At 61.0% G+C, this 13,435-nt stretch overlaps 1 protein-coding gene across 5 annotated transcripts in view; it reads left to right on the plus strand.

Moving 5' to 3' along the window:
- KIF1A (kinesin family member 1A) overlaps positions 1 to 13,435 on the plus strand; it is a 113,008-nt gene that overhangs the window by 36,326 nt on the left and 63,247 nt on the right. For all 5 annotated transcript variants that reach the window (XM_010377021.2, XM_030916630.1, XM_030916627.1 and 2 more), the window contains exons 6-11: positions 1,093 to 1,271; positions 2,481 to 2,592; positions 3,767 to 3,844; positions 4,481 to 4,546; positions 5,003 to 5,020; positions 12,282 to 12,357. In XM_010377021.2, the coding sequence (XP_010375323.1) occupies positions 1,093 to 1,271; positions 2,481 to 2,592; positions 3,767 to 3,844; positions 4,481 to 4,546; positions 5,003 to 5,020; positions 12,282 to 12,357 (529 nt within the window). The remainder of the gene's footprint in view (positions 1 to 1,092; positions 1,272 to 2,480; positions 2,593 to 3,766; positions 3,845 to 4,480; positions 4,547 to 5,002; positions 5,021 to 12,281; positions 12,358 to 13,435) is intronic.

Consider the following 13,435-nt stretch of genomic DNA (forward strand, 5'->3'; position numbering starts at 1 on the left):
AGGCCGGATTGACACCCCTGCCTTGCACATACACACAGGAGCTGCAGACTGGGAGTCCGCTGCCCAGCAGGTGGCGCCCACCTTCTCACTCAGGGGTCCTGATGGCGGCCCCCACCCCCTCAGTCAGGAGTCCTGATGGCGGCCCCCACCCCCTCAGTCAGGAGTCCTGATGGCGGCCCCCACCCCCTCAGTCAGGGGTCCTGATGGCGGCCCCCACCCCCTCACTCAGGGGTCCTGATGGCGGCCCCCACCCCCTCACTCAGGGGTCCTGATGGCGGCCCCCACCCCCTCACTCAGGGGTCCTGATGGCGGCCCCCCACCCCCTCACTCAGGGGTCCTGATGGCGGCCCCCCACCCCCTCACTCAGGGGTCCTGATGGCGGCCCCCCACCCCCTCACTCAGGGGTCCTGATGGCGGCCCCCCACCCCCTCACTCAGGGGTCCTGATGGCGGCCCCCCACCCCCTCACTCAGGGGTCCTGATGGCGGCCCCCCACCCCCTCACTCAGGGGTCCTGATGGCGGCCCCCCACCCCCTCACTCAGGGGTCCTGATGGCGGCCCCCCACCCCCTCACTCAGGGGTCCTGATGGCGGCCCCCCACCCCCTCACTCAGGGGTCCTGATGGCGGCCCCCCACCCCCTCACTCAGGGGTCCTGATGGCGGCCCCCCACCCCCTCACTCAGGGGTCCTGATGGCGGCCCCCCACCCCCTCACTCAGGGGTCCTGATGGCGGCCCCCCACCCCCTCACTCAGGGGTCCTGATGGCGGCCCCCCACCCCCTCACTCAGGGGTCCTGATGGCGGCCCCCCACCCCCTCACTCAGGGGTCCTGATGGCGGCCCCCCACCCCCTCACTCAGGGGTCCTGATGGCGGCCCCCACCCCCTCACTCAGGGGTCCTGATGGCGGCCCCCACCCCCTCACTCAGGGGTCCTGATGGCGGCCCCCACCCCCTCACTCAGGGGTCCTGATGGCGGCCCCCACCCCCTCACTCAGGGGTCCTGATGGCGGCCCCCACCCCCTCACTCAGGGGTCCTGATGCTGGCCCCCACCCCCTCACTCAGGGGTCCCTGACGGCCTGGCTCTGCCCCGCAGGTCAGCTACATGGAGATTTACTGTGAGCGTGTCCGTGACCTCCTGAACCCCAAGAACAAGGGCAACCTTCGCGTGAGGGAGCACCCACTGCTGGGGCCCTATGTTGAGGACCTCTCCAAGCTGGCTGTCACCTCCTACAATGACATCCAGGACCTCATGGACTCAGGGAACAAGGCCAGGTGGGTGGGGTGACTCGCTGATCCTCCCTGCCCTCCTGTCCCGCCGCCTCTCCCCGGAGGAAGCCCCTCCGCCTCCGTCCTGGCCCTTTTCTGTAGGGTCCATCTGTGCCCCGTGGAGGTGTGGCCTCCTGAGCCCAAGGTTGTTCAGGCCTGTGCCAGCCCAAGAGAGGCCGAGGGCGCCCCTGTGCAGGGGACACCATCAGCTTCATGGGGCTTCTCCTTCACGGGGGTCTGCGTCCTCTAGCTGAGGCACCCAGGGGCTGCTAGCAGCATCTGTGGCTGCTGCCTTGGTGGGGCAGCTGTTCTGCCAGTCCCAGGGGTCCAGATTCTGTGTGGGGGCCAGCGTGCTGGGGTCGGGGGGCATGTGGGGGGCGGTTGGCTGCACAGTGCTACAGCAATAAGCAACCCAGCTCCTTGGCCTCTCCTGCCCTGGGCCTCCTGCCTGGGATGCCCTGGTTGTCATGGCAACAGACCCCCTCCGCCACCCAGGACTTCCTGAGGGTGAGGTGATGGTCCCTGTCACTCTCAGCTCCTGATGTCGTGAGTCACACTCTGCGCCATCCTGCACCCCTTCGGTGGCCCCACAAGGGCCAGTGGGTGGCTGGTGCTGTTCCTGATGAGACCCACAGCGCACCCTGGCCATCGCTGTGACCCCTTGCTGGAGCGGGCCCTGGGCTGCCGCATGCCATCCGCTGAGTCTTGGGAGCCTTTCCTGAGGTCCCTGGCAAGTCAGGGTGGCATTGGGACCAACTCCAGGCCACCCTCAGCAGTCTTGGGCTTCCCATTCTGGAGGACTGCCCTGCTGACCTGTGACACCTCCTGTGGGGTGTGGCAGGCTCCTTGGCTTCCCAGAGCCATGGGTGTGGGCCATGGTGGGGTGGACAGTGGACAGCCCCTTCCCCTCCCATATCATGGCCATGGAGGGCTCCTGCCCAGCTGGGCACTGCATGGGCTTCTCTGTGCCCAGGAGTGGGACGCTTCCCCAGCCACTGCTGCCCTGAATACACTAGGCAAGGGCTGGGGCCGAGGATGCCACTGTGGGCAGGTGGCCGTGGGCCCTGCTGGAGTCCTGGCAGGAGGCACCATCAGTGCCAGGACCGGCAGGGCGGCCCCTGGGGTCTGGGGGAGCTGCCCCCCAATGACCTGGTTCGTGAACTTGCACCCGGCCACAGGACGTGGGGTAACCGTGTGTGGCTTTCTGCTCCTCAGGACCGTGGCGGCCACCAACATGAATGAGACCAGCAGCCGCTCCCACGCTGTCTTCAACATCATTTTCACCCAGAAGCGCCATGATGCAGAGACCAACATCACCACGGAGAAGGTGAGTGAATGGCCTCACAGGCGGTGCCACCGAGGGCAGTGGCTGGTGGTCGGGGTGGGGGTGGAGGTCAGGCCAGTGGGGGCAGCACAAGGACATTGGGCCCAATGCTGGCCTGTGCGGGGCGGGCAGTGTCCTCACACTCACACTGGCACCGGGTGCGGACGTCCCTCGCCCTGCCCCGGGGGCCCTTCTCCCGTGCCTTGGCCTTCTCCACGGACCAGGCCAGGGATCCGTCTTCTGGGGCTTTTGCCTGGAGAGCCAGTCCAGGCTTCTGGGAGGGGCAGTGGGAGGGCACCCAGCCTCTCCCTGACCATCTCTGACTCTGCCCCCTGCCCTCGCGCCCCAGCCATCCAGGCCTGGGGGCACCTCAGCCACCTCCCGGTTGGGGGCTCGTTCAGGCAGCCGCGTGGGGAGCACAAAGGTGCTGAGTAGAGTGAGGGCTGCTCAGTCCCAGATGGTGCTGGAGGTCTGCCAGGCACATCCTCCTGACCGGGACTCCATCAAACAGTGAGCGGGGTCTCAGGATGGCTAAGGTGGGTTGGGGGACAGATGGGGGTGAAGCTGGACGAGGTCGGCCCAGCTGCCTGCCCTGCTGCCCTCGCTGGTGGGCACTGAGGGGGTCCTGCGGTGTCTGTGGGCAAGTCCTGCCTTTCAGCTGTGGCTCAGGAGGGGCCGGGCCTCTCGGTGCAGGGTCTCCCACCCCAGGCTGCAGGTACCCCTGTTGGGAGCCTGGCTGGTGCCCACTTTGCTAGGTGCAGCCATGGCCCGTGAAGTGGCTGAGCAGGGCCAGGGCCTCCTGGAGCTGGGTTCCAATCCCACCACGGACACTGAGCACCATCTGTGGAAGTGAGGACAGTGACAGTCGCACCTCGTGGGTGCCGTGGGGAGCGAGTGCGCCCTTGTGTGAAAAGCGCCCAGTGTGTGGTGGCAGCGCCCATGCTCCCCTGGGGAGGTGGCTGCGCACTCATTCGGGCAGGGCGTGGGGAGAGCTGGGATGGAGGTGCAGGTGGAAACTGCGGGGTCAGGACTGCTGGGCCTGGGGAGGGGTGGCGCCTTGCGGAGGGGACGCTTGGCCGGGGCTCCTTCAGTAGCCATGGAGATCTTGCCCAGGGGTCCTGGGACGCCCCCGTGCATCTTGCGGCCTCTCGTGTATGTGATGCCTCTGCTGTTTCAGGTGAGCAAAATCAGCCTGGTGGACCTGGCTGGGAGTGAGCGGGCCGACTCCACGGGAGCCAAGGGCACGCGCCTCAAGGTAGGGACCACGCTGCCATGCAGGGACTGCAGTGGGCCCCGTGTCCACACCTGGCCTGCTCCAGGGTGGGTGGCAGGAGGGCTCTGTTGGGGTCCCAGGGACCAGGGCCACCCTGAGGATGAGCCCGTGCAGGGAGGGTGGGCATAGGCTGGGGTCTTGGGCTGCCAGCAACTGAGGGCTGTGCCTGGGACACCAGCGCTGGGCACACAGGTCAGGGGCTTGGCGGGGCGGTGGCCTCTTTCGGGCCCTGAGGATTTTGCGCCAGAGGCCGGGTCTTCCCTGGGGAGGTCGGGGCACCCCTGGGGAAGCAGTGCTGAGGTCAGGAAGGAGTGTGTTTCCTTGATCCCCGCTGGCCTCAGCACCTGATGTTTGGGCAGGGGCCTCGGAAGCATTTCAGGGGGACACGGGATGGTATCAGGGTTTTTATGGCCTGAAGGCAACACTGGGGGACGTGCTCCTGGTCAGAGGCTCCAGCTGGCTTTCTGCCAGGGCACCCCATGTGTCTGTGGCCGCAGAGATCAGCAGCTGCGGTGGTGGCCTCTGCTCCACACTGCACAGGTCCACGCAAGGTGTCCCTGCAGAGCAGGAGGCCCCAGGGGTCCCCGGTGTCCCAACCCCCGTCTTTTCTGCCTGCAGGAAGGGGCCAACATCAACAAGTCGCTGACCACCCTGGGCAAGGTTATCTCCGCCCTGGCTGAAATGGTGAGTGGCCCAGCCCGGCTTCTGCAGCCAGACCCCCGGGGGTCTTTGGGGCCCCTATCCTGCCCCTGTCACCCCTGTTTCCAGGCCATGTGTCTGGGAGGTGGCTGGGTTCAAGGGAGAGCCCAGAGATGGCCAGAGTGTCACATGCTGGAGAAGGGGTAGTGGCCCTGGTTTCTCCCGGGACCCTCAGTTTCCCCGCCTGTAAATTGGGGCCGTGGCCACGGTTGGCCCCATGCAGCAGACAGCCCTGTCCCCCAGCACCACCAATGGCCTGGGCCAGGGAAGGGCAGCCCTGGGGGGACCCTGCCCCGGGGGAGCTGCTGTCGAGGAGACCATGGGGCGGTAGAACCTGAGTCACGGCCGGGGCAAGGGATCTGGGCCACCTGCTCTTCCGCCCCCACAGCCTGCGCCAGCCTCGCTCCGGGCCTCAGCCTCTCTCTGTCTCTTCCTTTTCAGGACTCCGGACCCAACAAGGTAAGTGGCTTCCTTCAGCCCTGGGGCGGGGGCTGGACGCTGGTGGTGGCGTCTGCACTGCATTGGTGCCCTGTGGTGAGGGGCGGGGTGGGCAGTGAGTGCACTGGGAGATGGGCGACATGGGGGTGGATCCTGGGAAGGAAGAAAACAGGTGTGGGAGGCCCCGTGAGGTGCCTTGTCTGCGTGGACAGAGGGCGTCTGGGGTGGCCTCATGGCAGGGCCTGGGGCGGAGGCTGCTGGGAGATGCTGAGGTGGGAAAGGGTGGCCTGGGGGGGCGTGGGGGCCCTGGGAGGAGCTGAGAGGGGTGCGGAGGAGCCCCTCGGGCATGGAGAGGGCTGGGGAGCCATGAGAGGAAGAGGGTGACAGGCGTGCTAGACTCTGAGCAGCCATAGGTGTGATGGGGCCAGGGTGGGGAGACGAGCATGTGTGGACTGGGCGGTGCCACGGAGGGCGCCATGTGTGAAGCTGCCTGGGGCGAGGCTGGGGACTGTGTGAGGAACCGCGTGTGCAGCCGTGAAACCGTTCGAGGGACCGGGCAGGAACGGAGTGAGCCAGCTTGGGAATGCATGAGACAGGGCGGGCGCCACTGTGAGGAGTCGCGACGTGCTCACTGGGAAACACACCGGGAACTTGGCAGTGGCTCTCTGGGGACAGAGAACTGTGTGAATTGTGAAGAGCTGTGTGGGCCTGTGGGAGGAGTTCCAAGAGACTAAGAACACCTGTGAGGCTGTATGAAGAACTGTGAGAAGGCGTGGGGACTGAGTGGGGAACTGTGGAGAATGGTGTGGGGGACCCGAGTGGGAGCCAGGTGAGGAACTGAGGGCCGTATGAGGAACTGTGTGAGGAACTGTGTGGGAACAGGAGAGGAAGCGTATGGGAAACGGCATGAGACACTGCGTGGGACTGCATGAGACTGAGGACCTGTGCGGGGAATTGCGTGTGGAGTGGAGTGAACTGTGAGAAGCTGTGATAACCGTGTGAAACTGTGAGGGAATGGCATGGAGCGGCGTGGAGCGGCGTGGAGCAGCGTGGGGAGGGAGGAGAGAACGATCCGCTGTGCAGATTGTGCGGGACTGTGAGGAACTGTGTGGAACTGCTTGTGGAGTTGTGTGTGGAACTGTGTGTGGAACCGTGTGTGGAGCTGTGTGTGGAGCTGTGTGTGTGGAACAGTGTGTGTGGAACTGTGTGTGGAACCGTGTGTGGAGCTGTGTGTGGAGCTGTGTGTGTGGAACAGTGTGTGTGGAGCTGTGTGTGGAACTGTGTGGGGAACTGTGTGTGTGGAGCTGTGTGTGTGGAACTGTGTGTGTAACTGTGGAACCGTGTGTGTGGAACTGTGTGTGTGGAGCTGTGTGTGGAGCTGTGTGTGGAGCTGTGTGTGTGGAACAGTGTGTGTGGAGCTGTGTGTGGAACTGTGTGGGGAACTGTGTGTGTGGAGCTGTGTGTGTGGAACCGTGTGTGTGGAACTGTGTGTGGAACTGTGTGTGTGGAGCTGTGTGTGGAACTGTGTGTGTGGAACTGTGTGTGGAGCTGTGTATGGGGAGCTGTGTGTGTGGAACAGTGTGTGTGGAACTGTGTGTGTAACTGTGTGTGTGGAGCTGTGTGTGTGGAACAGTGTGTGTGGAGCTGTGTGTGGAGCTGTGTGTGTGGAACTGTGTGTGTGGAGCTGTGTGAGGAGCTGTATGTGGAACTGTGTGTGTGGAACTGTGTGTGTGGAACTGTGTGGGGAGCTGTGTGAGGAGCTGTGTGGGGAGCTGTGTGTGTGTAACTGTGTGTAGAACTGTGTGTGGAGCTGTGCATGTGGAACTGTGTGTGTGGAGCTGTGTGTGTAGAACTGTGGGGGGCTGTGTGGGGAACTGTGTGTGGAGTTGTGTGTGTGGAGCTGTGTGTGTGGAACTGTGTGTGTGTGTAGCTGTGTGTGGGGAGCTGTGTGTGGGGAGCTGTGTGGGAAGCTGTGTGGGGAACCATAGGAACTGTGTGAGGAACCTGCAGAGAACTGTGTGGTCAACTATGTCAGAAGCCGAAAGAACCTGTGTGAGGACCAGAGGAAGAAATGCCTCAGGAACTGTGGGGGGAACCCGAGAAACTCTGGGGGCCTGAGCGGAGCTGCGTGGGAACATGAGGAGCTGTGCGTGGCACCGGGAGAGGAAGTGTGTGCCACAGGGTGGGGAGCTATGTGGAATCACGTGAGGGAACCGTGCAGAGCTGTCTGTGGAGGTATGGGAGAAGCTCTGTGGGAAAGTATATGAGGAACCGTGTGAGGAATTGCGTGGGGGAACTGTGGGAGGATTTGTGAGAAGCTGAATGTGATCGTGTGGGGAAGGCGGGGAACCAGGTGGGAAGCGTTTGGGGAAACCGCTTGGGGGAAGTGTGCGCTCACGTGGGTACCCACGTTGGGGCTCTGTGGCGCTGGAGATGCGTGTACTCTGAGGACCTGTGGAAATGGGAGCAGAGGTGTGTGGAGTGGTGTGGGGCCGCGTGGGAATCGCGTGAGGGAATGCTGAGGAGCCATGTGGCTGCCCGGGGAGCAGTGGTGAGCTGTGAGAAACTGCGGGGAGCCAGGCAGGCGGCTGCTGGGAAAGGCATGGGGAACCACGTGAACGCTGCGTCAGGGATTCGGGGGATCTGTGGAAACGTGGAGGAAACTGGGGGGAAGTCTGTGGGAACTCGGAGGAACTTGCCAGGGCCTGAGAGGAGCCGCGTGAGCCCCCGTCTGAGGCATTGTGAGAGGACCCGCTTGAGAAACCGTGTGTGGAACTGTGTGAAACTCTGAAAGTGGGTGAAACGGGGCTGTGTGGACCTGTGTGGAATGCTGTGGAGAGCTGTGTGAGAAACGGAAGCACCGTGGGGCATGGGGAAGCCTAAGGGGAAACATGTGACAGCCTGTGTGCGGAGCCGTGTGGGAAACTGAAGAACTGGGAGGCAGTGCATGTGGCCACGTGAGGAGCCACAGACCCATGTGAGGAAGTGTGTGAGCCGGTGTGGGGAAGTGTGGGAACTGTGAGGACCTCTGTGGGAACTGTGAGGAACTGTGTGGAACTGTGAGGAACGGAGTGTGAAAGTGTGAGGAACTGTGAGGAACTAAGTGTGAAACTGTGAGGAACTGTGAGGAACGGAGTGTGGAACTGTGAGGAACTGTGTGGAACTGTGAGGAACGGAGTGTGGAAATGTGAGGAACTGTGTGGAACTGTGAAGAACTGTGTGGAACTGTGAGGAACTATGAGGAACTGCATGAAACTGTGAGGAATGGAGTGTGGAACTGTGAGGAACTGTGAGGAACTGAGTGTGGAACTGTGAGGAACTGTGAGAAACTGAGTGTGGAACTGTGTGGAACTGTGAGGAAGGGAGTGTGGAACTGTGTGGAACTGTGAGGAAGGGAGTGTGGAACTGTGGAACTGTGAGGAACTGTGAGGAACTGAGTGTGGAACTGTGAGGAACTGTGAGGAAGGGAGTGTGGAACTGTGAGGAACTGAGTGTGGGACTGTGTGGAACTGTGAGGAACTGAGTGTGGGACTGTGTGGAACTGTGAGGAACTGAGTGTGGAACTGTGAGGAACTGAGTGTGGAACTGTGTGGAACTGTGAGGAACTGTGAGGAAGGGAGTGTGGAACTGTGAGGAACTGAGTGTGGGACTGTGTGGAACTGTGAGGAACTGAGTGTGGGACTGTGTGGAACTGTGAGGAACTGAGTGTGGAACTGTGAGGAACTGAGTGTGGAACTGAGTATGGAACTGTGAGGAACTGAGTATGGAACTGTGTGGAACTGTGAGGAACTGTGAGGAAGGGAGTGTGGAACTGTGAGGAACTGAGTATGGAACTGTGTGGAACTGTGAGGAACTGTGAGGAAGGGAGTGTGGAACTGTGAGGAACTGAGTGTGGGACTGTGTGGAACTGTGAGGAACTGAGTGTGGAACTGAGTATGGAACTGTGAGGAACTAAGTATGGAACTGTGTGGAACTGTGAGGAACTGTGAGGAAGGGAGTGTGGAACTGTGAGGAACTGAGTGTGGGACTGTGTGGAACTGTGAGGAACTGAGTGTGGGACTGTGTGGAACTGTGAGGAACTGAGTGTGGAACTGAGTATGGAACTGTGAGGAACTGAGTATGGAACTGTGTGGAACTGTGAGGAACTGTGAGGAACTGAGTGTGGAACTGTGAGGAACTGTGAGGAAGGGAGTGTGGAACTGAGTGTGGAACTGTGTGGAACTGTGAGGAACGGGGTGGGAACAGTGAGGTGCTGTGGGGGAACCGTGAGGAGCCGTGTGGAATGGCATGCGTGGGAACGGGGTGAACAGTGAGAATGGCCTGAGGAAGTGTGTGGAAAGTGTGCGTGGACTCGCATTAGGGATGGCGTGAAGGGTTGTGTGAGGAACCGTGTGAGGAGCTGGATGAGGAATGGCGGGGGGAGCTGTTTGAGAAACGGTAGGGAGCGGTGAGGAACCGTGTGTGGAGCCGTGTGCAGAATTGTGAGGAAAGCCGTGGAGACCCGTGCGAGGGCTTGTCCGGGAGTGTGAGGAGCTGGATGGGAAACTGGGGAACCGCGGGGCACTGCGTGGAGCTGTGGGACCCGGAAGGAAGTGTGTGGAAGGGGTGGGGCGCTGTGTGCGGACTGGGGCAGAGCTGAAGGGGTTTTCGGGGAGCTGCGTGGATGCTGTGAGGACCGTGGGACGCGGAGAAGCCTGTCTGTGTGTGGCACGCTGTGCGGGAGCTGCGAGCCCCCGTGGGGAACTCTGAGAAGGGAGGATTGTGTGAGGCGTCCTGGGGGAACCGTGTTAGGAAGTGTTTGAGGAACGGGAGAAACTTTCTGGGGAACTGGGAGGAACTGTGAGATCAAGAGTGTCAGGGACGGGAGGATTTGCGTGTGGAGAATGATGAAGAACGCGTGTGTAACGAGGCCCTGCGTGGAGATCGAGGTGAGGATCGGGTGGAGCTGTGCAAAGAACTCCACAGAGAACTGTGACAGAATTGCGTGTGGAACTGGTGGGAACACACGATGAACGGTGTGGCCGGCAGCCATCACATGGGTGGAGTCCGCGTTCGAGCGGCTGCCGTTTTCCATAATGGAGGAATAAAGGGGGAAGCAAGAGGAGCTGCGTGAAGAACCGTTTGGAGAAACGTGAGGAGCTGCGTGGGGAGGCGGGAGGAACTGAGGAACTGTGTGGCGAGCTGCACGCAGCCGCGTGGGAACCGCGCGGGGAATGGCGGGAGCTCCTTGAGGGACTGAGTGCTTGAGTGTGCGGGACTGAGATGTGGAACCACCGCGTGGGAACCGCGCGACTGGCTGTGTGAGGGACTGGGAGGAACAGTGCGAGGGGCCCTGCGAGGGACAGAGACAGAGACTTGAATTAGCCGAGTGAGAGAGTTTTGGAGGAACTGGTTGAGGAACAGGGCCCGGAGCAGGGAGGCGAGGCCGGCAGGAGCCGGGCGGATCTGAGGATGGGAGGTCCGTGCCCGCTTGTCAGGAGCTGCCTGGCCGAGCTTCAGTGGGCAGCAGCCGGTGGGTTTTCAGCGGGGCTCACAGTGTCTGCTTTAGCCAAGGGTGGGTCCTCAGGCCACGCGCACTGCGTGAAGGATAGGTCGGGAGCAGGGTGGCCTGGTGCGGCAGTCAGGATGGAAGGTCAGCGTTCCAGGCTTGACATGGTGGAGGCTGGGGGACCGAGAAGGGAGAACAGGGTGGTCCTGGGAGACGGCGGAGCACGACTGGACAGGGAGGCGGTGAGGGAGCAGGAAATCCAGGGGGCTGCTGGGCTCCTTGCTGAAGTGGCTGAATGGCTGGAGGACATTTATGTGGAAGCAAGGAATATGACACATGGCACAGAATTCACCCTCAGGAATTAAATAATCAAAAACCAAACTAGAGGCTGGGTGCAGTGGCTCACGCCTGTAATCCTAGCACTTTGGGAGCCCAAGGTGGGCGGATCATGAGGTCAAGACATCGAGACCATCCTGGCCAACATGGTGAAATCTTGTCTCTACTAAAAAAAAAAAATACAAAAATTAGCCGGGCATAGTGGCGTGCCCCTGTAATCCTAGCTACTCAGGAGGCTGAGGCAGGAGAATTGCTTGAACCCAGGAGGTGGAGGTTGCAGTGAGCTGAGATTGTGCCACTGTACTCCAGCCTGGCGACAGAGGGAGACTCCATCTCAAAACAAAAACAAAAACAAAAGAAAACTAGAAATAGAGTAGAGTTAGTCCCTACCAAGTTTCCAAAGAAAAAAGAAAGCAGTCGGTTGTGCTGCTGAGCTGCAAAATGGACACCCTGAAACCCTGCTCGTGGAGAAGCCAGTGCAGCATTCTGGACCCTCTTTGACAGGGAGTCTCAAGAGCTTTCCAATTTTATGTGCCCTGTGAGCTGGTGGAGCTTCTTCTGGGGTTGTCTTCAAGAACAATGATGTCTGTGTGTGTGCCCAGCCCTTGAGGTGGCATCTATGTGCATGTCCTGGGGTGCAGGCTCCAGGGCCAGAGGCCTTGTCTGCCGGCCCAGCAGGTGCTCTGCAAATGCTTCGTAAGCCAATGCATACATGAACCAGTAGACGTTGGAAGTCACTGAAACCCACAATTAATGGGATCATTAAGTCAGTCACAGAGTGTCCATCAGAAGCAATTCCTGGCAGCCATTATGTGGATGGAGTCCATATTTTAAAGAGCCAAAGAAGTAGCAAGAGCATGGAGGATGCTTCATTCTGAGGGGAGGGATGGGAGAACAGACTGTTAGAGGAAGGCCTGTGAGCTGGCTTCTGCAGGACCATAGGGAGTTTGATGGAGGAGAGGGCAGGTGAACTCTGTGTGAAGGGGAGATTTAAGCTGGCAGGGAGGCAGAGGCCACAGAGGCCTGGAGGTCCACATTTAGCTGTGAGGCCTTTTCCCTTGGGTCAGAAAGAGTCGCTGATGGTGTTCGAGGAGGGGCCATGGGCTCAGATGGGTCCTTCAGACAGAGTAAAGGGAGGACACACTTGCTGGTGACATCAGCACTCCTGGCTGGTGTCCAGCTGGGTGGCCCAGGGGCGGCAGGGATGGACGAGGGAGGAACCTGAAGGACGTGCTAGCAAGTCCCTGACTGTGGCCTAGAGGAGGCCTCTGGGGTGGTGCCCTGGGGTCTGGGCAGGGAGAGGCCTGGGCAGTCTGAGAACGTGTCCAGCAGAGCGGGTCCCGCCCCCTGCCCAGCCTCCAGCTTTGAGGACCTACTTGGCAGGGCCTGCACTGGCCCTTCCCTTTCCCTTCCTCTCCAGTGGGCTCGGGCTTGACCTTGAATGTTCCTCCCCCACAGAACAAGAAAAAGAAGAAGACAGATTTCATTCCGTACCGAGATTCCGTGTTGACCTGGCTCCTCCGGGAAAACCTGGGTGAGAACTTGTGGGTCGGCCTGTCCCCAGGGCTCTGATCCCACCCTGGGGTGTGCCCTTCTTCCCCACTGAGGGGGCGCCCAGTTGCCAGGAGGCCTCTCACCTTTTCTTGGCTGAGACTGGGAGGTGAACCTGGAGGGTCCAGTCGGTTCATGGCCCTCCTGGAGGGCCTGGGGCAATGGCCAGCAGTGGGTTAACGAAGCAAGTGTGGGAACCACGATGGCCCAGGTGGCGGCACAGCACACACCTGCCTGTGTCAGTGGTCTGGGTCAGGTGGGCTGTGATACCCAGGCCAAGTACTCACCCTTCTCTGGGCCTTGGTTTCCCCATCTGTCACAGGGGATCTCTGCTTGCTGGGTTTTGAGGGGCTGCCGTAAACCTCTTCCTCCCCATTTGAGTTCTGAGCAGTGAGAGTTAGATGGGGAGGTGGGAATTGAAATGCATCCGATGCTGATCCCGTCCATCCTGGAATAACCTCAGAGTCCTCCCCAACTGCATTTACAGGTGATGCCCAGGGAGGTAAACTGAGTCTTGTACTGACCTGGTGAACATAGATGACTGGGGGTCCCTGGCCTCCCTCAGCTGCATGGCTGAGGTGTGCGGAGCCCTGGCTGACTACCTCCGCACGCCACAACTAGCCATGCTGCTCCCCAGCTCAGGCCAGTAATGCAGAGCGCAGCAGGCCTGCGGATGGATGGGCCCCGCTGAGACAGGAGGAGGGTGTGTTCCTTCACCTGAGATGTGAGCTGGGAAGGAGCCCCCTGCTCCAGGCACACCCAGATCCATCCCCAGGGCGGGGGCAGGGAAGTCCTCCCACGGAACCTTTCCTGGGGCCCGTGTGGCATGTGCCCAGCCCTTCACACTGTCTCTTCAGTCCCTACTCATCAGGGACCCATGCCCTGGGGACACGGTCCTGAGGATACACAGTTTCCTGGGGTCAAGCAGGCAAGATCATCATCTAGAACTTCTGTCTAGACTTGAAGTACCGCCAGGCAGCAGTCCTGAGGGCTGGGGTGGAGTCAGTGGTGATCTTTTCTGACTGCTGAGGTCACCTAGACAGGATTCCCTGAAGGGAGAG

Source organism: Rhinopithecus roxellana, chromosome 14 (assembly GCF_007565055.1).
Source record: "Rhinopithecus roxellana isolate Shanxi Qingling chromosome 14, ASM756505v1, whole genome shotgun sequence".
Taxonomy (NCBI): domain Eukaryota; kingdom Metazoa; phylum Chordata; class Mammalia; order Primates; family Cercopithecidae; genus Rhinopithecus; species Rhinopithecus roxellana.